Source organism: Sphaeramia orbicularis, chromosome 3 (assembly GCF_902148855.1).
Source record: "Sphaeramia orbicularis chromosome 3, fSphaOr1.1, whole genome shotgun sequence".
In the NCBI taxonomy this organism is placed as follows: Eukaryota; Metazoa; Chordata; class Actinopteri; order Kurtiformes; family Apogonidae; genus Sphaeramia; species Sphaeramia orbicularis.
The window spans coordinates 33273476-33299283 of record NC_043959.1 but is presented as its reverse complement, the minus strand read 5'-3'; the positions used below and the strand labels follow the sequence as shown (position 1 = coordinate 33299283).

At 37.9% G+C, this 25808-nt stretch overlaps 2 protein-coding genes across 4 annotated transcripts in view; both read right to left on the bottom strand.

Moving 5' to 3' along the window:
• neto2a (neuropilin (NRP) and tolloid (TLL)-like 2a) overlaps positions 1–13797 on the bottom strand; it is a 28964-nt gene extending 15167 nt beyond the window's left edge. The window contains exons 1-6 of one of the 2 annotated variants that reach the window (XM_030128063.1): positions 13258–13797; positions 8393–8449; positions 8019–8162; positions 4291–4539; positions 1866–1913; positions 1215–1342 (exon numbers count right to left, since the gene is read on the bottom strand). In XM_030128063.1, the coding sequence (XP_029983923.1) occupies positions 1215–1342; positions 1866–1913; positions 4291–4539; positions 8019–8162; positions 8393–8449; positions 13258–13267 (636 nt within the window). In that variant the 5' untranslated portion in view covers positions 13268–13797. Of the gene's footprint in view, positions 1–1214; positions 1343–1865; positions 1914–4290; positions 4540–8018; positions 8163–8392; positions 8499–13257 lie in introns of those variants that run through there. The other variant, XM_030128054.1, reaches the window with a different exon arrangement.
• A 1997-nt stretch (positions 13798–15794) lies between these two features.
• itfg1 (integrin alpha FG-GAP repeat containing 1) overlaps positions 15795–25808 on the bottom strand; it is a 177823-nt gene continuing 167809 nt past the window's right edge. Inside the window, exons 18-19 of one of the 2 annotated variants that reach the window (XM_030161093.1) lie at positions 16953–17059; positions 15795–16899 (exon numbers count right to left, since the gene is read on the bottom strand). In XM_030161093.1, coding sequence (XP_030016953.1) covers positions 17000–17059 — 60 coding nt within the window. In that variant the 3' untranslated portion in view covers positions 15795–16899; positions 16953–16999. Of the gene's footprint in view, positions 17060–25808 lie in introns of both variants that reach the window. The other variant, XM_030161084.1, reaches the window with a different exon arrangement.

Genomic DNA, 25808 nt, shown 5'->3' with positions numbered 1-25808 from the left:
TTGATGTTGAAATACACTTTGTGACATGCAGTGTTGTTTAAAGCTATAAAATGCAACATCTCCAACTTATAGTAAGTAAAAAAGACTTGACCTAAATTCGTAATACAAATACTATATTCTTCTCCTGTTCAATTTAAGATGTTAAATCTCTTTTACTAACAGGTGATCAGTCTTCACATTTAACACCATGGGGGTTAAATGGCATAATGTTAATGTTTATAACGTGAATGAAGCTTTGATACGTTACCTCATCTGTAAAAATGATTTCTAAGTCAAGCCAAGATGTTTTCATCAGCAGTGGTAGTGAAAAAAAATATCATACTGTGCCATATTGGAGACATGTATATAAAACTACCACTAGACCCTATAACTAGAATTCAAAAAGGAGCTATTATGATAATATAGGCAATTATGAGCGTAATAATTGATTTTTATATGATGATGTACCCTTAAATTTCTAGATATTGTATATTTAAAAACACTGCAAGTGCTTTTTCCAGTTAAAAACCACAGCCTAAGAGAAGCAAATAATAATTTAATAGAGCTGGTTATCTTTGAAACAGGCTAAGTGGGAAAAATTTTAAAATATTGATGTGTTTCTGTTTTTGGAGGGAAACTACGGAATGAAGTCAGTGATGAGTTGAAATTGTGTAGCTCTGATGAGTTTCTCAAAGATGATAATACAAAATGACTAAAATGTAACATAACTAAGGAATCAAATATAAAGTTGACTTATTTATGTATGTTTATTTCTTTTACATTGCTGGTATTCTGGGTAATTACAGGAAGGGAAATAAAATAAGTAAAAGTAAGGCTTTGGCTGCAGCTCATTTTTTTCAGCTACTGATTGTGAGAAAAAAGTCTGTTAAAATAATCTTTATGTTTTATATATATATATATATATGTAACCTAAATAAAGTTATTTATTCATTCATAATTGTACACTTTAGTTTTTATTTGGAGAAATGGTGTAAGGAATGTCTGGTTTAACTAAAGACAACGCTGGTGATGATTTAATCTTAAACAAAAAAAATCTTTCCTTTACTGATGTATTTGTATTTGTTATTTGAACAAATCTCAGTACTTAATCTTTTATCAGTGTTTCACAGTATGAAAGCCTGGATTTGGTATTCAACCAAATAAAAAGTTAAAGGACTGCATATGAACAACAAAAGCCAGCACTTATGGTGAACGACACTGTCCATTATACTCACCTTAGACTGTGGAGGAGCTCTGATTGTCCAGATACAGTCCAGAGCATCTCCAGGCTTCACTCGCTCTTCCTCATCCACCTGACTGGAGCGTATAATCCCATCCCATCCTCCAATTTCAAACTGACAGTCTGTAGAGGAGGAGGAAGAGGAGGAGGAGGATGTGAGGATAAAGAGAGGGTCATGGAGAGGGGAATGGGGAAGGTGTGAAAGGTGGAGGCATGTGAGAGACATAAGAAAGAAAACACAGAAGAAGAGGGAGAGAAGATAAAGAGACAAAAGAATAGGATTGGAAGAAGAGCATGACAGACAGAGGGACAGATGAAGGATTTTATTTAAGGAAGCAAAGGATTTAAAGCAGAATAGGAGTGAGCACAAAGGATTAGGACACAGGACAGTAAGACGGCAGAGGAACAAAAGAAGAAAGACAGTGAGGAAAGAGCCGAATAAAAGATGAGTGTGTCTTTTCATGTATTTAAATTTGCGCATGTGTGCATGTACATCTTTTCACAACTATACATACAATTGCTCACTTGTCAAGGCACATTTGCACGTTCAGCATTCACATCAGAAGCAGATATAGCCCCCAGAAAGTGTCTGAGCACAGAGGAGCTCTTCAAAAGGGATGGAAACACAAAATACTGAACAGCTTACCTGGGATGGGGTTTAGCAGTCCGCCCACGTGCAGATGGAAATCAGGGTCTGCAATGATAAGATTTGGGAGGCACATTACTCTCAATCCACACGGCAGAAATAGGTATGCAGAGAACACAAGATAAGATCCCATTAAGTCAGGCCAGATAAAGCAGAAAGGGGTCTGTTTGAAGCTAATATCTGTCGCCTGATGGGAGATGCTGATTTCTAGGTATATTGGGTTCAGATTCATGATTCTTAATGTTTGTCTGCTGAGGAACGAGACAGAAAAGAAACATCTGTGAGGTTGGTAAAATTGGAGCCCGGGAATGTAACTTTAGTCACCTTCAGTCAACAAATAAAACAAGAAAAAGCACATTTTTTAGTAGATGTCTTCGTATACAAAACACAGAATACATCAAATAGGTCCCTCCTAAATACAAAGAAGCACCTCTTTAACCCTATAACACCAAACGTATCATATTTGATACATAAGTTTTGAAGTCCTCTACATGATCAGTGTGATATTTTTTTCCTTGAAAAACCTGATGTATACAATTAGATCCATGCAATACATGGATAATCCACCAGGGGGGAGGAATTCATTCACCAGAGGCCTTTCCAGTGACACTACAAGACTGTCATTAATGAGGAAGGAGGCAGAACTTTGCCAGTTTGAAAAGGAATTACCAATTTGTTAGACATGTCTGTGTTATATTATATTTTTGTTTGTTCAAAAATAATAATATTTGAGTACTGAGACCTGATGTATCAAATATGATACAACACTGAAACTCATACATGGAAATTGATATTTGAAAAAAAAAAAAAAAAAAAGGTTGTTCAGAAGGACCAATAAAGGCTCCAGTTTCAAAGAACTGGAATTTTCTGTCAATGATTTAATGGTTCAGGCTTTACAGGGTTAACGAAAACACCATCAACAGTGACAATAAATACTATTGCTTTAATGCTGTGATTTTCTTTTCCTTTTTTTTCTGCTGTTGGTTTATTTAAGAGGGACATTGTACATTAATTTACAATGCTGTAAATGCACCAGAGTTATTCTAATGGATATTTTTCATCTGCAGTCCCTGGACAGATGTTAAATTGTCACCCTAAAAAGTGACACAAGTTTATAAACATGCAATTTTAAAAATACCTAAACACATACAAGTACAAGTGTATGCAATATTAAAATTTACAACACCATGGCTAAATTTTCATTAGGTTTACACAGAAAAACAATAAAGTAATCCCCTCTTTAATGACAGGACCTGACCAACATTACTTTTTGAATTAAAGGTCCAGTGAGTAAGATGTAATACCTATAATTATCTTTTAACTAGTGTATAATCACTTAAAAGTAGGTAATACATTTTTGTTACCCAAGAATGAGTCATTTATATGTACAGAGAGAGCTGACTTCTCTTTTTACTCTGTTTCATGGTGAGTAGCATTAAGTGTTAAGATGTGTTATTGTCACTTACAATGTGTGAGAGTGGACCGGATTAACCCCAAAAAGTCCAGAATCGACAATTAAACACTAGCTGTCATAATGGACTTAAGTGATGTAGTGGCCAACATAGAGGAAAGTGGGGGAATATTTAATTGGTATTCACTCTGCAACTTCAACTTCATTAGATGTCATTAAATATAACATAACTGCAAGATGTATGTAATTGCTAGACACTTTCGGATCCTTCAAAAATCAACTAGTATTATCATATTCTTGGTGAGATTTCACCCAAAAAATGTTTCAAGGACATAACTATCTTTTAGATGTTTGAAAAACATGCTTTGAAAAACACGTTAAAATGTAAAATTAGGAGTTCTCCAACATAATAATTTGTTATTCTCACACAATTCAGATCAAGTAAATCATGTTGCAAGGTTTCTATCTGCATGCGAGAATTCCTACTCAGAAGGAGTTAAAGACTCTCACACCTTTTCATACTTTTTACCACATCTGAAGGAAAAGTAACTTACATTTGCTCAACCCGCTGCTTAGCACATTTCTATCAGTTTCTGGGGTATAGCCCTAAAACGAACAGCCTACAATCCAAAGAAAAGCCTTTGAAATAAGGTTTTCTACTAGTTGTCCACTATAAGTCAGTACATTTTTTGCATATATACGGTATAGCGTCACCAAACTGATGTAATTTATCTGGAATGATATACATTCACAATAGCCACTGATGCTGCAACACTTTTTACTTCTATCAACAAACTCTACATAAGCCATGCAAGTATAATGTGTTTGAGGATGCGTCTCCCTTGTCACACAGAGATCTGATTTTCCTTTGTTTCTTTGAAGACTTTGTAACAGCATGACTAACCAGATTCAGTTTTTGCACATCATATTCACAAGCTTTGAAGTCTACATAAATTAGCTCCAAGAGTGTGGGTGTGTATTGCAATGCTGTATTCACTGCAGGGATATTTTTACCTGCAATGAAGGTGTACTTGATGCGGAAGCCAAGGCCCTCAAGCTCTTCATCACTGGTGAACTTGATCCACATGAACCGTCCGGTTGAAGTAACCAACCCTGGGTTCTTGCCTCCACAGAAGCGGTCAATAAGTGGAGAGAACCCAAATGGGCCATCACGAATTTCGATGTGATCGAAGCGGCACTCAAACGATGGCTCAATGTAGTAATTCTTATCAAAAGCCAGTTGAATCCTTTGCCTAGGGAGAGCTTTGCCAAACAAGGGAGTGGGGAGAGAAAAGAAACAAAAGAGGAAAATCCATGAAAGGAATAAAATTAAATCTTGCTTATGCAGGACAAAGAAAAATCTGAATAGTATTTTGAGGCTTAAATTAAAAGCAGAGTCAGATATGAGCTAATCTGGATTGTGAAGTTGTGCATTGTACAGGCTGTTACCCAGCAAATTAAACTAATCAGCGAACCATGTGTGGAGGGGAAACTTGTTAAAAGTTGGCTCAGATCTGTGTCCAGAGAACTGTAGGTCATCATAGCCATTTTTGGATGTAAAGTGTAACATTAGTGGCTACATTAAAAGTGTCTCTTGGTCATTCACACATGGAAGGTGAAAAATTACAGGAAAAATCTGATGAAAGTAATGAACAAGGGGTCACAACATCAATTGATGAGGGTGAAAATCATATGAATCATGAGATATGGTCTTCACAGTAACCGCATCTCAATTCAACTGAACAACCTTAGAGAGATGGACATGCTGGCCTCCATCTTCCATCTCAAAATATTCCTTTTCAAACCCTTCAGTGCAACCTTTGGCCTAAACAATGCACCTTTTGATACTTGATGGTCATGATAAAAAACAATATATTTTAAGGTGATAGAACCTGACAGAGTAGATTTGTCCACTCATACCTGCGTGTGTTTTCAGCCAGGTAGGGGGTTTAATACATGGCTCAACATGGGGTTTCTCTTTTCCATAGTGGTGTGAAACAGCATCAGGTCATGTATACTTATATTTAATCTTTGATTTGATCTGAGAGGTAAGAGCTGCAGAGAGAAGGCATACATTTGTAAATTCTGGTGTTTTTTGCCCTTATTTTCATATCCTCCAGCTTTAATGTACCTACTTTGGGCTCAATTTGTGATGTAGACGTTGGTTTTAATAATGCATCAAGTTAGAGCTTTCCTTATGTTTCTGAGAATCTCTTTCATATCCAAACAAAACTGGCATTGTAATACATCCAAATTAATTTATGCTGAAGAAAACTGATAACAGTAGGGCTCCCCAGACTTAAAGACACTTGGATAAGGCACATATTTATTAAGCGCTGCATGTAAGTACTTTTCTTTACTTTTTATTCAGTTAAATCTGTTTCAAGCAACTTCAATCACCAGCAACTTTACACATTCATACTTCTGACATAAAATATAAATCAAGTAATAAATGACCACAAATTATAGTTTGCTTGTACAGTACTTAAAATGAGCTTTACTTTTAACAGCTGCAACATTACATATGACCACATTAGTGCATCCATAATAAAATGGGTCTATTCTATACCTCCACTATAAATGCGTATCAATGGTAATGCTTTTAAATGACAGTTATCTACATTTATTCAAATAAACAAAACCTAATAAGGCACTTTATTTTGTTTAACGTTGCTTGTAATTTGTTACTCATCTGCAAGGGAGATTTACTTGAGACTACTCCAGACTGTTTTCTTTATTCAGAAAACACAGTATGGAAAATATGGCACTTATCAGATTTGCAAGAAAAAGGAAGCAGTATCACTACTTAAGAGCATAGTGAGATAGAAAGTGCTATTATAAAAGAGTGTGTTTCTGTTCTCCGCATAAAGGACAGATTTAAAATGCAGTAGGCAGAAACCTTAATTAATGACTTTTCCTTCCTTTTCATGTATTTTTTGTGTTCTTTTCACAACACGTGGAGGAGGCTTCTTCTTTCACATTTCTTTCAATGATTTCAATAATTTTGTCTGTGAAACTTCAGTTGATTAGCTCAGTCACATAGCTAGTTTTTGTAAATAGATAATTAATAAGATGTTCCTCGATATTTTTCTCCAAATTTGTGCTTTGGCTCCTTTTCATGTACTGTTATCTGTAATCTGAGAACAAAGCAAACTAAACATTCACTCCAATTATTGTTGTTCCCACATACAGATACTAACAAAACTAGTGTACAGTGTATATTCATTTCATGTTACCTTTGCTGCTCTGTGAAGTCAGTAAACTCAAAAGAATGAATCACAGCATTAACAATGTCCACAAATTCACCTCTCATGTAAAGTATGAGCGCTGTAGAGCATGTTTTATGTACTGAAAGAGCAGATCGCTATGTTTACATCAGCGCAATGGAAATATTCAACAGGGGCAACTCATACATTCCTTGAGGGATTAGTCATAGTAAATAAAGATGCTGAGGATGAGATTATGAGTCATTCCTTGCATCAACAAACCAGAAAAAAAAATAGAAGGCAAGACTACGGTATATGTATGATATGCTGTGAAAAGTCTTCCTCTGTGTGAATTTGTTCTTCTGTTCTTGGCGTTGAATTTCAGCCACAGTGTTGTGCATTTCTGCCTGAATGAGCAGCTTGTATGCCTGCACTTCCTGCTATTTGTGTGTTCATTCCCTGGTGTCTTGAGTCTCCCCATAACTTTCCATCTTGCTTTTTCCTCTCATACAAACACACACAAAAACGACACTGCTTGAGACAGAAACAAACAGCAGAAAGTATAATCACTGCATCTATTTAATGGCTGATGAACTGGAGGACACGACACAATCAATGAGCCTCACTAACCACAAATTATGATTACAAAGCAATCTGATTGGCGCTTAATGCCAAATGCATCTGTCTTTGTCTATGAAAGGCGGAATAAAAGGCTCAACACTGAAGCGTGGATATGAATATGAGTAAGGCCATTCAGGACCAAATAATGGCAAATGATAGGTTCCAGCTGTGGTTTCCCAGACCCACACAGATCTTCCACACACCAGTAGGCCGCCTGTGATGGTGACAGGAGTTGCAGTTTATTCATCAGCAGTAGGTCTGAGCTCACTTTGTCCACAGGGGGAGCCCTTGAGCTGCATCTCAGACCAGTTCCTCACCATTACAATGAGAAAAGTACACTTCTGATCTGCATTTCTGATTTCACGAAAGGCTGTACTTTAGTTTGATGGAAATAAACAGTTAGCATGAAAACACATCAACCACTAGCCCAGAACTCATTTGCTATAGTTGCTGATGATGCTTTCCATTATGTTTCCGTGCAGCAGGCCACCGAATTATGGATGTGATGATGAGAAATTTCTGGTAAACACAAGGACGCTTGCAATTGACTGATATGTCACCAAAGCTCAGCTCTGTAGCAGATGTTCATCTCTTTTATGCTTCACTCTGGCACACCCTGCCAATGAGATGAACACGGCACTATTCTGATTAGGATAGAAGTCAGAGGCGACTCACAATGCGCCACTCTCCATCATGTTCAAAGGGCTATATCTGTGTGCAGTGAAACAAACTCAGGATGTCTCATTCAGAACATGTCAGGCTGATTGCCGCCAGTGAAGAGCCAGAAAATCAGATAGGGGAGGTTATATAAAACAATGTCAGTCAGACTAATGACATTCAGTGGAGGAGGCAATATGCTGAAAGGTGGGAAAGTGTGTGAAGAAGGCAAACCATTCAGGAAGGAAGCAAATTTACCTTCCAGGATGTAAACACACTCCTTGTTGGGCGGGTATGTGTTAGGGTAATTGGGGGATGTGAACACCCCGCCATTGATGTTGCGGACCCACGTTCCACATTCGTTCTGGTTAGGGGTCTGGCCGCCATGTTCAGTCGGGGAGTCTGAAATGAAAGAAGGCAGGGAGCAGAAGGACAGATGGGTTATAGAGTCAGGGGATCGATGAAGAAATGACTGGAAGGGAAGGAGAGCCAAAGGAGTGAGACAAGAAAAGCAAAGACAGACAAGGGAGTATAGGCAGAGGAATGGATGCAGATTTCTTATTTTCAGAAACTGGGGAGTAAAATGAAGAAGACAACATTTGTGGGACAAAGGAGGATGTGAACTATCTCACCTTTAGTTCTCTGTGCCAGAGCAAAACCCTCTTCTATGAGAAAGAAGAGTATCCACGCTGAAACAGAAATATTATACATAAGATTACAGGAGGCATAATACTGCATTTATATACAGTACTTAATTGTATACTTAATTAACAAGTCATATCATAGGCATCATGAATGAAAACTATGTAAATTAAGTATTTGTGGCCAACTATAGAACTGATTTCAGCTGCAGCTTGATGAATAGCAATTAAACCACAAATTAATATGTTCAAGTAAACCCCTTATTAAATTGGTTATTTAAACAAAGAAAAAATACAGGAAAGCTGTCGGAGGAGTGATAACAATAATGTGCTGCATCTGTAGTGTAGTGAGTGTATTGCTTGTATAATATTTATGCATGCTCAGGAGATAATTATACTCATTGCCAATTCAAGAAATACACTCATGACTGTGCAGAGGAGCTGCAAATACATTCAGGGATGAATCATCTTGTAAATGACAGACCCACAGGGTTAGCAGAGGTACTGAGTATGGTAGGTGTCTGTTCTTTTCCACTTTGTCATGTGGTCCAATTGTATTAATATGCTGGTAATCTGTGACATTTTAAGGAAAGTCAAGCAGAAGATTTCCATGAAAGAGGGGCATTAATGCATCATTCATGTCTTGATTTGGCTCCCTTATCCAAACTTAAAGGCCTATGTATTAACTGATTGAAGAATGCCCATAAAAGGAAGGATTAAAGCTGATAAGGCATCACACAACAGGTCTTTTAGCTTCAGCAGCAGACACATTGATAGAGTTCTAAAATAAGCAACACTGCATAATAGTTGGTGTGAAATAGTAGTAACAGCTGCATTGCAGGCTAACAGCACAATAGACTAATTTCTACAGACACATGCAACAATAGCCCAATTAGTGATGCATATACTTGTGTTACTATAATTAACACTTATGTCACATATAGTAAGCTGGAAAATTCCTCACAGCAATATAAGTGCAATAATAGAACAGATGCTGCGTAGTAGTAGTAGTAGTAGTAGTAACAGTAGTAGTAGTAGTAGTAGTAGTAGTAGTAGTAGTAGTAGTTATAAGAATGGTACAAAAACATCAGCATTTGTCCAAACCTCAAGCCTCTAACCTCCTAATCTGCAGCCTCTAGGCACCAGCAACATAAAATGTTAGCATAAAAAACAGGATTACAGGCTCCGAGGCGTACAGCATTGATGAGAGGACCAACATATCATATGGGCAGAGAACGGCTGGAGACAATAGGCAGAAGATGTTGCATTACAATGATATCTGTACTGAGGGCAGGCATGTTACAGCTCCTGACACTGTCTTGCTCTGATAAGCTGCTGTAGACCCGATCCCCACTGAGTTCATAATAGGTTGGTCTGCTAACATCAAATTAGAGCGAGCATGAGTCCGGTACATTGCATAATGTCACCCAGGAAGGATAGATAGAAAAGAGAGAGAGAGAGAGAGAGAGAGAGAGAGAAAGCAAGGGGATGTACTAAGGGAATGCACATTTAACATAAGCAGCAATCACACATGCACCAATGAGCATATATGTTTGATTGAACACCCATGCACGTGGCCTTCTGGCTCCAGGCTTCTATATCATCTCCATTATCTTCCAGTGAACTTTGTGAGCTTATGAAGACCCATGGGCACATTTACAGACCACCCATACTGAAGAAGAAAAACAACTCAAAGGAACTATAGACATTATCTGCAGCTTTTTGGATTATAACTCACATATAGGCCTGTCAGAGAGAACATTTGTCCACCATTAAGAGCTTTAAGTTGATCATTTTAACAAGCAGAATGTAGAAAAGCTTTGGTTACAAACTGGCAAAGTTGTGATTCATAGAGCTACCGTGGCGTGTGAAGGCAGAAATGCGGATCAAGCGCATCAGTTTTTCTAATGAAGTTGTCAGACCAGAGTTATTGGGCCATTAATTAAATTACAACATAGACTTTCAAGCATTTGCCATTTCAACACAAGGAGAACCTGTAAAGGTGTATGAAGTGACACAGTGCCACATAGAAACGAACACTATATTTAAAAAAAAAAAAAAAAGTGCTGTATTACTTAAACACAAAGCACATCAGGTAGCTGTGAGTTAATCCTATTCCCCAAAGACATATTCCTCGTTTTTCACTGATAAAGTTGTACTTGACCTCTGATCTGAAACATTTCACATTGTGTTCAATCCCGCAATTCTAGGTCATTTCATTTTGTTTCGACATCACCCCTCACTTCACTTTACAAGCCAAATGCGGGCTGTAATCTGCTTCCCCCTCGAAACTCACCAGATGGCCTCTTGCCAAAAGACAAGAGGCCTTGTCACATATAATGTATTTATGGACTGGTTATGATATAAGAGATAGTGGGAGATGTAGACTTTTGCTAAAACATGTCCAAAGAATAAACAACCATTGTCGCTCAGGAATTAAGTTTAAACTGATAAACCAGCCACAAATGATTAGAAGGTAAGTTTAGGGTCCATTAGTACAAATATGTGTAAAGTCATCTCACTGATCATGGCTGAAAGTCAAATTCTGCTGTAAAAGCCTTAATGAGAAATGAAGTCATTTCCTTATAGCTAATAAAGAGGCACTTGTGGCCACCTAACAGCTAATTTCCAGTCTTTAGGCCTCTTAATTACGCTAGACTCGCCTTAATCTGATGGTTTCCTTTGCAGTTTATGTTAATGGCATCTATACTGTAGACACAAGGTACAGATATTATGGACCTTTAACTTTAATTGTACTGATGGGGGTTCATGCAGAGCTCCCAAATATACTTTATGTAAAATGTCTCAGGTGCAAGGGCGGCTCTGTAGGGGGGAGAGGGGGGCGACCATTAAGCCCCCTTGACTTTTGTTAATTGTACTTGTAAAAAATAAACCAGAATTGTGCCCAAAAGGCACACAAAGCATTGATGCAAACTCCACTACACCTTAAGAGGTAGATATTATAATTTAGTTTTATTATTATTATTATTATTATTATTATTATTATTAATAATAATAATAATAATAATAATAATAATAATAATAATGATGATGATGATGATGATGATAATGATAATAATAATAATAATAATAATGAATTTGTTTTATATAGCACTTTTCTATGTTTTACAGAGAAGATTTTTGCCTTGTAGTGGAGTATATTCATTTTCCAGCATAGTTTAGTTTGGATAAAACACTGATTTTGTTCCATTAATGCTTTAACAGCACTTAGCAGTGTGTTAGGGCAGGGCATGATAGAATAATACACAATTTAACAGCATTTTTGTGGAGTTTTCACCAAATCCAGTTACATATATAGGCTGTGGGGATTCCCATGCACACCCCATCAGTGCTATCCTATGTATAATTTTCTCCATCAGCTATTGTTCAGGTGCTTTATTCGATAAAAAATCCAGTTTTCCCTAACATTAATGCTAATTTTCTGTTTCTTTGTTGTACTTTAAAACATACTAACGTAATAAGGACCTGTCAAATGTTCCCAATGCTACGTGTGCAGTTATATTAAATAGAACTACATTTTTAAAAAAATCCTATTTGTCATTTTGAAAGAGACAGATGCTACAGAGTTCTCATGTTGCTATTTTCGTTTCAAGCGACATGAAAATCAGCTGTAACTTTCAGGAGATAATATTTTGTAGCTTACAAGTGTAAAGCTGTCACATGAAACAGGTAAACCTCTTAGCTGTGACGGTCGTTCCTTTCACTATTCTTGCGTTTCCTCCTGTGTGTTAACCGTGTTTTGTTGGTTTCGGGTTTGCCTGCAGTCAACTGTCCACACACCAAAAAAAGCCTCGCGCACGGCTCAGTGAACGCATCAGGAGCCGCAGCCGTGCGCTGTGGCGCGTGCCTCAGGTGTTGATGGCGCGAGACGGGCTAGAGCGAGAGTCAATGGGGCAATAGCAGCACGCGCAGGAGGGATCTACAAGGAAAAAAAACAACAACAAAAAAACAAAAAACGGCGTCTGGAGCCGAACTTGGCGAGTATTTATCTATAACGAGAAAAACCTTGCTTTAAAAACGAACCTTATTTATATAAAACATGACATTTATTTTATTTATATAAGCGTTTGGTTTTTACAAGAGCAGTTAGGCAATGGTAAGATCAATGCGCACTTCAAACTGTTGGATAATTGAACGCAGGTAATGCTTTCTGGTGTTTTTACTGTATATGGATTACTAACAGTAGCCTATTTGACCTTTGCTGTCAATTATGATCATTAAACACATTGAAGCTGCCCTCGAATAAAAAGGCACACCTCATAGTACCCGAGCAGCCGCTGGCTCAAATGGTTGAACGCAGAACTCATTATAGTATCCTAACGGGTCATTTTTTATTCATGGAATAGCCAACTCACAGCCACACACATGCAGAGACAGGGAAAAGAAGAGAAAAAAGGTTTTAGGGTGAATTAAGTTGCACTGTTTTGCTGAATGTGGAATAACAGAAGCTGGAGACTGTGTTAGATTCCAAACCATAGCGACGCTGTGGTTTGTAGATTTGCCACAAACAGTCACAAGAGGGCAAGTTGATACAGAAGACAAACAGGCTGAGACAGAGAAAACGACAGACAAGCATTTACATAGTTGCATATTAACCACAAATCTGCAAAAACGACTATATTCAGATGTTCTCTCAAAACTGTGAGAGCGTTTTTTTGTTTTTTTTTTTCTTGCAGAGTAGTCTTATTAAATGAAGACGCATGACCTACTGGAACACCCACTATGATAAATTCATGGGAAAAAAAAATGTTTAAAAAGAAACTGATTTTTCTGCGCCCATGGCACCTGAGCTTGAAGCGCACCACGGGTGATCCAGAAGCACGAACACGACTCACCTCTGTGCATTTCCTCTCACGGTGCGTTTCCAACCTAGATACACCTTTCTAAAAACGCCTTCCTATTCTGTCCATGTTAGGGCTCCAGCGGGTTCTTCACGAAATCCAACTTTTGTCCGACAACAGTAAATCCATTACGCAGTGCCAAGCTCCAAGAGGAAAGAAAGCCAAGCTCTTCTCTTCTGTCGGCGCTTCCCGCTTCGTTTGGCTGCAAGACGAAACAACTGCGAGTGTTTCAGCCAGGCATCATTACTGTAAATACAGCTTCCAGTGGGACTACAGTGGGGATGACATGTGGAGGATGATGGACTGATCCAAGGCAGGGCTGACGCGCACTGAGCAGAGGTAGGTATCCAAAAGACGCGTGCGAATGGATGATGGATGGAGAGTAAAAGGAGAGACACTGAGAGATGGAGGAAGAAGAAAGAAGGAGGAGGAGGAAGAGGAGGATGATGAGGAGGAGGAGACTCAGACTGTCTGCTCTCCGTCCGCGTCTGAACTAAGAAACGCTCCTGAACCAGAATCATTTAAGCCGTGGGCGCTGCTTACATCAATGAGTAGCTTGTCATGACCACGATCAGCAAAGATGCAATGTAGACCCTGAGTTCCGGTTAGTCCTGTCAAAGTAATGTTTTATTGGTGAGGAAGCGGTAAAATATAGAAGATCTAAAACTATTAAAACCATAAATCCACATTAAGTTTAACCAGTGTGAGCACAGAGGAACAAATTACTCACATTTCACATCTTTTTTTTTTTTTTTTTTCTATCTCCTAAAACACATAAAATATGTAGGTTTCCCCATTTGATTTGTATTTATTAAGATGTGTTAAATTCTATAATTTGCTGGAATTTTACACTTCAGCTTTCATACTCAACCAACTTCTCCATTAGGAATTAAACACTGGCCTTTTGCTTTTTTGGCACCATGGATAGGATGGGCCTGCCTGGATATTTTCCCTGCACCTAGTTTAGAATAAATAAAATTACTGAAAATTCTGAAAATGCAGTCTGTTTTGGATCTGTATGCAGGGTTTGCACACCTTCTCAAGCAAATTTTATGATGAAATTGATAAAATTTAATGATAAAAGCAGTAATGTGACAGTTATGGGGATGATTGTGGCTATACATGCTGGTGATCTGTGCTGAATTGTTCATACTTGTAGATATTGTGGTGGAAATTATCTCCTATCCATTGCACATTCATGCTGCTCTAATACGGATGATTTGATGATCTTGATGAACTATACATATACATATTGTGCATCCTATAACATTATGCTGTAACATAATAAGCTACTTATTACTACTACTACTGCTACTTACCACTTGTTTCTGCCAATACTTTCCAATGTGCAATCATGTTTTTTGGGGGTTTTTTTTCCCACTATTTTTATAGTTTTTTTCATAGTTATTCCATTTTATTGCTTTTCTTTTAATTGCTATTTTTTCTTTCTTCTGGTATTTCTTGTGTGTATATCCGGTGTTGTGCTGCTTTTGGAACCTCAATTTCCTGAAGATTCTGTCCAAGGGATCAATACAGTTCTATCTAATCTAATCTCTAATCTAATATTACATCAGATATAATTTTAATGATTGGGATGGACAATCTATGATCTACCACTAATCCTCTGCTGGCGCTTGCAGTACTCAGTGCCCCTTCCCCTCCTCCCCCACCCTCATATTTATATCATATGAAGGATTTGTGTATGTTTATGTCCCAAATCCAGATTTAACTGGGATAAATCAAATTGAATTAGGGTTGAATTAGCATCATTCTTTAAGCACACTGGCTGAAAATGCATAAATGACCATATTGTCATTGTCAGAAATACCCTCAGGAAAATCCTTGGCTGATAATTCCCATCAAATGAGTGAATTCAATCTGCGTCTTCACTGTAATGTTACAATCCCATGAATTTTTTATTATCTGATGACACGTGAATCCCAGCCCTGGGGTTCTCCCATGCTTTTATTCTCAAACATTGCTTGGTTTCCTGCTGCATCCTGCTCTACTCTTTTGAGCTTTACAGTAATTTGTGACATGCACCACCTCAGTGCTCTCTCTTTCTCTCTTCTACTCACACAGATAGGCTATAGAAAGTATCCATACTTAGAGCTATGATGTGTTTAAAGGTTGCTGCGGAGAAGACAAACTTGGTGCGGGGGGGGGGGGGGGGGGGGGGTTACTCTTGTCGATGCATAATTTAGCACGGGTGGCTCCCTGAGTAGGGTGCTGCCAAGCCCTAGAGGGGTACTCAAAGGAGCCTCCAGGGGTCTTCTGCAAAATTAAACGCAGTTTAATTTCCTCACTGCTTCTCTCACCTCAGGTTTGGAGAATGAGGGTGTGTAAAGATGATTATTTAGAGTGTTAATTTCCCACCAGCTTCCCAGCTATACAAAACAAACAGGGGACCCCCTTAGAAAGAAATTCTAGGGACAAAAACACCTACTATTTGCTTTCCTAAACTCCTTAAAATTATATACAGCCTATGTTTAACTCTTTTTCAACACAGTCAAATAATCCACCACTCAAAGTTGATTTAATTAAGAGAAACCTTTATTCTCAACCCCGGTAAGGAAACATTTAGAAGCTCAAACATTCATTTGCAAATCAAATGCACAAAACAAAATAAATTACATACACCCACAGACAGTTAATCATTAGTTTAAAAAGTGCAAACCACTCAGAAAGGCATGAGCTCATTCTTGTAAAATAAATATCTGCATAAATATCTGCACACAGAGCGCTCAGTCCAATTAGTTAAAAAAGACAAAAAAAAAAAAAAAAAAAATCATCACAACCAGTTGGAGTGAACTTCATTGTATTCAGTAGGATGTCTACGTTTTAATTGCAGAGCCTCAATAAAGTCACATAATAAGTTTAAAGGATGCAACACATTTTTTTTGGCACTCACATGATGCACTGTGATACAATCAGCTGAAAAAAAAACATGGCTTTGCACAAACAGCGATTAATCACCTTCGGTGAAATTGGTAGCAGATACATTTTTGTCAGAACCCTTATGCTGCATGTGTATTTTTTGTTAACTTCGCAGCTGCAGTTGCATGGTAGAGATCAATATCACACAATTCAGTTCAGTTTAATTTCACAGGTATTAAAATCAGATAGAAAAAAAACAACTAGAAAAAGACACAGTAACATACACACAAATGAATTTCAAGTAAACGTTACACATGTCGATACTCGTGCCAAAGGTGCTTTTCCCTTCCAGTGAACAAATGCAAACATAGGAAAATATACAGTAGGAGTCACTCGCTGCATGTTTTAAGAAAAACTCATGAAATTTGAATGAATACTCCACAAACATTAATCCTAACATCAACAATGCTCTCATCACACCAATAACTGCCGAACACAGCCAAATCCGACAGTGTCACCTTAAACTTGTGAGTGGTCTCCATTAGGATTTCTCTTTGTGTCTCTATGGCCTTTTCACAGCTCCTGTACTTCTAACACTGGAATGAATAAATGAAACGAAACATCAATTTTTCACATCTGACTCGAGGACTAAAAAAAAATATCAAGAAAAAACGTTTTGGGGCAAATGAGAATCCATTTATTGGCCCTTGAAATGAAACTGAGTAAAAATGTGTGTATATGTGAGAGAGAGAGAGAGAGAGAGAGAGAAAGAGAGAGAGAGAGAGAGAGAGAGAGAGAGAGAGAGAGGTGGTGGTGGTGGACGACGGAGGCTGTTTTCCCATCATGCAGTTTTCTTCTCTCACATGGCGTCGAAATGGAAACGGTGGGCTTCCTGTCGCTTCTCTCGGTCGTCTGCTTTCTGAACAGACACAAACATACAAAGAAAATGAGCAGTCTAACTCATAACCTCTTCCTGCATCAATAGACACATGTATCATTAATGTTTATGTGCATATCATTCTTTCCAACAGTGGAAAAAAGTGTGAACAAACATGGCCTTTTCACTTGAAACTTTCAAAATTTTGGCAATTGATGAAAGGTTAAAATATTTGCTTCTTGGCAGAAACAATGGGTCTCACGGTGGGAGGAATACATAAAGAAATTTCCTCATATTTTCGTTTGTATCCATGAATTCTTGTTATTTTATTACTGCCAAAGATTTCTGGGATTCCCCCAACTTGTCCAGGATTTTTCTGGTACCTAAGTTAAGAGAACATTTTATGAATGGTCAAGAGTTGCCTTACCAAAAGGAAAAAACAACATTTTCACTGTCTACTAATTATTTGTCCAAAACCAGTAATTTTTTTCCAGCTTTTTTCTTCCTCTGCTGATGATATCATGGTAGTAATTAGAGCTGATTACTGTCTGATGTGTTTGAAGATCTGAAGATCTGTTGGATCAAAACATTGCACGCATAAGAGGATGTGTTAAATATTAAATTATCCACTTCAAGCCCTACAGTGGGCTATATTTGTGACCTTCAGTAATATATTTTTGTCTGTTTTTTTCTGTCAGATGCAAGAAAACCCAAACACAAATGAAGGAATGAATGTTGACATACACAGTAGGACTATCACGTTTCAGCATAAACAGAATTATGCAATTATTACATTTGTTTGCTAAAGAACTACTATGTGTCTCCTGATAAAAACCCTCAGACCGGACACCTGTCAGTACCACTTCTATGGTTATTTCTTGAATGCTTAAATCTATCTGTCTACTGTTGTCATAATGATGTATTCAGACAGTTCTATATTTCCATTTTCATGTCAAACCATTTTCTTCAAATTACTTCAAGTACTGAGAGTCCGTTGGCATTTACAACAGGTTTTTCTGTTGCAGTGGTTTGGATTTTCTTGTGATGCTAGCATTAACACACCAGAAAAATCCATTTAAGGTTATTAAAAACACACATCAGTATTCCTAAGAGTAGTGTTGTAGTCAAGACCGGCGAGACCGAGACCAAGACACTTAAGAGACTGGAGGGTATCAAGACCAAGACAAGACCTAGACCATGACACACTCAGACGAGACCAAGACCAAGACCAAGACCGAAAACAGACTAGAATCGACATGATACTATTCTGTGATGTTGCAGTTTTTGTACAAATCACATCGAGACAGGTAGGTCCAAGACCAAGACAAGACTGAGACCAAAGAGAATCAAGACCTAGACAAGACCGAGACCGAAGAGTCGACCAAGACAAAACCGAGACCAAAGAGAGTAGAGGCCAAGACAAGACCAAGACCAAAGAGAGTAGAGACCAAGACAAAACCGAGACCAAAGAGAGTCGACCAAGACAAAACCGAGGCCAAAGACAGTTGAGACCAAGACAAGACCGAGATCAAAGAGAGTCAAGACAAAGACAAGACTGAGACCAAAGAGAGTCGACCAAGACAAAACCGAGACCAAAGAGAGTCGAGACCAAGACAAGACCGAGACCAAAGAGAGTAGACACCAAGACAAGACCGAGGACAAAGAGAGTAGAGACCAAGAGCCGAGACCAAAGAGAGTAGAGACCAAGACAAGACCGAGACCAAAGAGAGTAGAGACCAAGACAAGACCGAGACCAAAGAGAGTAGACACCAAGACAAGACTGAGACCAAAGAGAGTAGAGACCAAGACAAGACCGAGACCAAAGAGAGTTGAGACAAAGACAAGACCAAAGAGAGTAGAGACCAAGACAAGACCGAGACCAAAGAGAATTGAGACCAAGACAAGACCGAGACCAAATGAGCTGAGTCTGTGACAAGACCGAGACTACAAAAAATTGGTCTCAAGACTAAGACCGGTCTCAAGAACTACATCACTACCTAAGACTGAACAACTTCTTCTGTCAGTTGTTTTTGGTGGCATCCACCCATGTTCTTATACAATATTTAGGAGACATTGCCCTCACTAGTAACACTTAGCTACATGTGTCCAATTTATAATCACATGGGATTCATTGTTCACCTGATAAAAGCAGGTGTGAATGGTTAAAGATGTTTGGTGCATCTGGAATTGCCTTTTCTCTTATCAGTGAAACAAATGAAAATATAATGAAAAGAACTGACACAGCTGCTACCAGAGGGCTCTACATGTTCCATTTCAGCCATTACAGATACTTAATGACCTAAATCTAAGAATAAAAGACTTCATTTACAGATTTGCAAAGTGAAACTATCAAACACTGTCCTTTTGCTATTACTAAAATGTCTAGTGTTTGTTTATCACCATCGTTTTATCACTCAGGCCTAAATGAACACAGTATCAAACAACACACTCTGCATTATTCATCAGCTATTCAGCGATCCCTTTCAGCAGATCAGTAACTACTTGAGCAGTCGTTGGCCTTCTGTCATGTTCTCTGATTAAACATGCACGCATTGCTTAAATCAACCCAATGGTAAATTAGTTGTGTGTTTATTTATTTGGCTGGTGCAACAACAACTACAAGTTAATTAGTTAAAAGATGAAAAAAGGCCTTTGGGGGTAAAATGTGAAAAAAAAAAAAATCTAATATGGTGAACTATGAAGTCTAATTATCGCATTTGTTGAGCCACCACGAGAGAGTAAATAAATGTAGCAAGCTTTCAATTAGACTTCTGCTGTAACCTTTGCGTATTAAATTACAGCGCCACAAGTGGATTAAATCTTTTGTGTTATATAATCTCAGGAGAATGGCAAAACAGGACAAAAAACATAAATAAAACTGCCCAAAGGGACACCAATTTCTGTAAACTAGAGATGTATGGATAAGATACATGTATATTTATATCAAAACTCTATTATGCGTTACTACCTTGTCCTGCTGCACATGTGGTCCCTTTCACATCACGTTAACAATATTTCTGCTGTGGTTAGGAAAAGTTTTAGCCGACAGCTGCAATTTTTCATTCTTCTCTGTTTACTTCTTTCAACTGACAGCTGACATTGTTCTTTGTAGACTATAATACGTTTCATGATCTGAGGGTCTGTGAATGCCATTTTATAATTTGACCGAGAGTGGACTGTGTATATCCATTCCCCACAATGCATTATACTGGGAATTACGAACAGATCTTGGAGAAAAAAAAAAAAAAATTAAAAAAGGTTGTGGGGGTTGTATGAAAATTTGCACCTAAGGTATGAACTTTCACAGTAAATGTGTCAAACTCTCACCCCCCTGTCGATTTAACTGGAGGTTATAAAAGTTTAGCTTTCACCAAAACGTTTCATGCTGTTTCTGTTTCAGTCATCACTCAGTTTGTAAGCAGCTGCAGACAGGCTGTTTGTGCTTTTAGTCACAATCACTCAATCGTATCTCTGCTGCATGAGCTCCGATTCATTAGTTTATTGTCATGAACAGGAGCTGAAAGGTTCAACAATACTAATACACGACTCTCTGATCCAACCTCCTGGGAAATACGTCAATTTGTTTCATTTGTTTGTCCAGGTAGATCTGAAAGGAAATATGGTTTTTACCGATTTCTTTATAAAGTACCAACACATTTGCTGCAATGAATGACTTCACTTCCCCATATTCAGGTAAGTATTAGTCAACAAAAGCACTTTACTAATACCTAATAAGTAAATACAATCAGGAAGTATTATATTAGTAGCTGAAATCAAAGCAATGCTATTTGTCATACATCATTTTATAAGCATTTTATAAATCAAGAGACATGACTTTCAGTACAGGGCACATGACACCAGACCAGACAGGACCTAGAAACAAGTGTGTTCATTCTGTAATGTAATGGGTTCGCCCATGCCCTACCAGTCCTCCAGGTTTAACATAAAAGGTACAGGTGTTTATCGTGTTAAAAAAAACAAATCAACTAACAAAACAAAAAACACCCAAACAAACCAAAACAAAAACTGTGGCTAAAAACTTCCCAATATTTAATTGTGAAGAATACTATAATTTTTTTTTACTGTTAATATTTACATTTTTGGTTAAATCTATTAAATCACGAAGTGCACTTTTTTTTAACTTGTGTATTTCCTTTAAAAATACCTCAGTATCAAAAGCATTAACATTATCATCATGTGGATCTCTGTTCAGTCAGAAAAGCTTCTGCTATGGACTGTGTTCACTGGAAACGATTTGTGTCCAAATGATATTTATTTGGAGAACTACAGAAGGTTACTGTAGTTTGCTCTGAAAACTGGATGTTGTTTTGTGAACTGATTTACAAGAACATTATCTAAATAAACAAAATATAGCACAAAAGTTTCATATGGCTTTCATCGCCTTCTCATCTGAAATCTGCAATGGACTTTGCTACTTTCAAGAAAGCGACTACATCCTGGTCTATTTAGAAAAATAATGCACTCATGTCTAATGTGATATTTTTAAAGGTATATTTTTGGTATCCTGTTGTGATCAGTTTTAATAAGCATTAAAATATTTTCCTGTACTTCTTTCAAACTCTACTTCATTCACTGTACTTCTGTAATACTCCGTATTTTAGATTTAGCCCTTCTAAAGCAGACGTTGCAAATCGGCATTATCCACAAACACTGCTGTTCTCAGTTTATCTGTTTATGTATTTGTCATTATGAAAGCAACCATATATAAATACGACAATTGCTGATTATTGCATTTGGATCTGTATTGTGCGAGATAATTGAAGACTAGGTAATATCTTTTACTTCGATGCTTTGTTCCAAACTACTTTTAGGTTCAGACTGCTTTTTCTGTGAAAGTGAACTCACAACCTGATTAGAAATTTACTGCAAACTTCAGCTTTTATGAAAGCAAACAAACCCTGGTTAATTCAACAACAAACTGCTACTCAAGTCTAGTTTTTAGAACATGTACATTGTGTATGAAGCTGCACTTTGTATTTAGTTTTGTCTCAGTCTCCTGGTTTACCCTTTTACTCTTCTGACATCCTTTCAGGGATGCGTTCTACAAATAAGAATCACTATAAACACTGTGATACTGCACAGCTAATTCTCAGTTTATCTATGTACAATGTATCTGCTTCTATTAAATTGAACATAAATAAATGAAATAAATAAATACCACAGCAGCTGTCACCTTTTAGGACAGCCGGTCCTCCCCTAATGTTAACTCATTTACTCCACCCAAACAACAGGCAGCCATATGTTTGCTCAGTTTTGATTGATCAGATTCAGTTTGTAATAAAGCCTTCAATATCGGCACCTCATATGTATTGATTGAAGTCATGTTGTTGTTTTTTTTTCTTTTTGTGCAGTGCATCTTCAAGGAGCAGATGGATTGGTGTGATCTCCTTTGCTTTGGATAAGTGATCCACTGGGCTGTCCTGCTGCTGAAGCCTGGTCTAATTGACTATCCAGGGGATACCATCAAATTGTCATCCTGAGGCCTGAATCATCATTAAGCAGCAGAGCATTGATTTGTGTCCATCTTCCGGTTTTAATGACAGTGGTACGACGGAGGCTGAAACCAGTGGAAAGCTGAGGCGTGTTGCACTCTCACAGGACTCTAATTTTATCTAATGAAGTCTGGCTTTCATGTCATGTATAAAGAAGATACATCTCAGGTGAGGACTTGCTATTTTGCTGCCAATCATATGAAGTAGAATTTATCACACCTTTTAATCTCCTCAATGTCCTCGAAATACATTTTAAAAATAATTTTCCCTTTCTAACTCCAATGAAGACTAATACTTCGGTGTGAGACAAAATATCATCATAGCAATATATGATATTACATCCTACATGACTGACTCACTGGTACCGAATACCAGTATTTTTAGGGTTTGGCATCCATCAAAACTTTGATATTAGTGCCAATACTGACACCGTGGCTTCAAAACCAGTTCCCAAAAGGTATTTTTCAATAGTAATTTTCTGTTTTAGCAAGACAATTTACATGTAAGAAGATACATGTATTTTTCTATTACATTTAGACGTACATCTACATTTGTAGACAGTTAATTAGTTTCATAACATAAAAACTAGAAACCTTTTGATCACAGTGTGGTTGAATATAAGTTGTTGCTTCAAACCCTTTACCCTTTACTTTCAACATCATTTAAAAACCTTGAGCTGAAGTATGAATAAAACTGTATAAAAGTGGTATGTACTTGCTGCATGCACTGACACCGATTAGATTTGGTATTGAAATTCTATATCTAACAACAGGAGAATAAAAATATCAAGGTTTACACAAAGCTGCCACCACTCTTCTGAACATGTGTTCCTTTCTGTTGATAATGTTTACAGCCCCTTTTAGACAGCAATTCTGTTCCGAGAATATTTCCCTTTTATTCTGGAACGACGTTTGTGTAAACAAAATGGTGGGATCATTTGGTCCCACCTCTGTCATGACTGTGTAACGCCTCTGGAGGTAGTAACAGAGATGTGATAAAGATGGAATCATTATTTCGGAACGCTGTATAAAAGAAACACCTCTCAGTCTGCAACCAAGGTGTGATGTTTTGATGACATATTGGGGATTATTGGGGGGATTTAATAATGAGTACAGGCCATGTACAGTAAACAAACATATCAATTCGACCAGAAAGGTGAGAAACGCAGAGATCCGGTGGTTGATGGTTTGAGTTTGAATTACACTTAAAATCTGCACTGCTAAAATAAACATCGCTGCGCTCTGTTCATCCTCCATTGTTGTTTTGAGAGCCAACACCGCTATGCTCGGAGAATTTCCAACACGCAAGTTATACGTCACACTATGCTGCGCTGCGTCACTGCCCCTTTGATTCCGGAACACAGGTCCGCTGTGTGAAAGTCCAGCCTGTCTCACCTCTGTTACTCCTTTAGCTTGACTGTGTAAATTGGTCATTGGTGGAAAAAAGGTGGGATCACCATCTCACCTTTTCTTCCAGGATCTCTGTGTAAAAGTGGCGTATGACATTGGCATGAATGAACAATGAATAGATATGCAAATCTTGCTTTGTGGATTTTTTTTCTTTTTGCTACAGTGACATTAAATGACACACTATCATACATGATTGTCTTGCAATGTTTCAAGTATCACAGAATTACTGATCACAATAACCACATATTGTGACAGTATTGCCAGTTTTTCTGCAAATCCCACCCTTCAACATCCCGTATTAGCCCATCTTTACAACTGCATTGCATACAAGTTGAGATGAATGGTGTAAAAGCCTGTCAGCTTGTTAGGCAGAACATCACGTCCTTGCCCCTGTGCTGCTGCCTTCCACCTGACTTTTTTATTAGAAGAGCAAATACCAGAGGCAGCAGCGCAAACACACATAAATGCCAAATGTCAATCAGTGGGCTCACCCTGACCTTACTGGATGCCCCGTCGTAAAAGAGGCGGAAGAAGGTCAGATATGAGGGAGGATTTTTTTTTTTCCCCCCGGTTTACAGGAGTCACTCTCATTCTTAATTCCCTGGATGGTGTGGCAGGTTCCGCCACATTAGCCTGTCTGTGCAAGATGTGTCTTGCAGCTATTAAAGCCAGGCACATGCTTGAAATTAAATGTGATTTGTCGACTTTTCAAAGGCTGTCAGTCTGGACAGATTGCTGTGGTGTCTTGACAGCAGCTGAAGGACTGTTTGTCCAGACAGAGACAAGACACATCCAGTTCAAGAGGCAGAACACAGTTTTGGAATAACCCTGTCACACCAATTCAAAAATGACATATTTTAATAGAGGTCAGGCAATGTTAGTTTCAGATGACAGTGTAGAAACGTAGCCTTCTGGTGTTTAGACTGCTTTACTTTTGGAGTGTCTGTGTCTTGTCACTGCTTTAAAGTTTGATAGTGGATGATGATGATCAGTCTTAACTTAGACTGGAGACATTCTCAACGGAAGGATGTGGATTTTCAACTGGGGATAGTGGTTTTGACAGAGGTGGCATTTTGGATGAAGTGTTTTATATCAAGTTGCATCATAGACGATGTTTTGTTTTGTTTTTTAATTAAAGAAAACATGTCCTCTAGTGCTTTGTTTTTCATCTTCAGTTATTCATCAATCTCATAACAGTCCAAATTTTTTATTTATTTATTTATTTATTATTTTAATCTAACTGCCATATAGACCTGGAAAAAATTCTGAGATCTGAACCACATTGAAAACCTCTAGAATGTGATCAACAAAGAAATGGATGGTCACAAGCCATGAAAGAAAGCCAAACTGCCTGTGTTGTGGAATTAAACTTCCAAAAGTGATGTGAAAGACTTGAGAAGAGGATGAACGCTGTTATGGAAAATTAGTGTCATTCTACCAAACACTGATATGACAGCTCTTCATACGCTGAACCACAGATATTGCAATGATTAAAAACAAATATGCACTTGTTTTCTTTGCATTATTTCAGATCTGAAAACAACACGCGTTGACTCGGCATGGTTCATCTTGGATCGGCCCCCTGTTGCATTTCCACTGCAGATACAGTTCTCCCTCAGTGCAGCTTGTCATCATAAAGACATCGTCTTCAGTGCGACTGCAGCTATGAGCGTTTTTCAGATGAGAATATAGTTGCGTAGACTTCAAATATGCGGTTGATAAAAATGCAGTCTACTTGTAAATGGTCTGGGACCTTTTCCTCGGAGAAATTTCCTTGCATTAATGATTCAGGATTGATGGCATTTTACATCATTTTTAGTGTTACTTTGGTTTCCTTGGAAGCCTCGGCAAAGGTGATACCAGAAATAG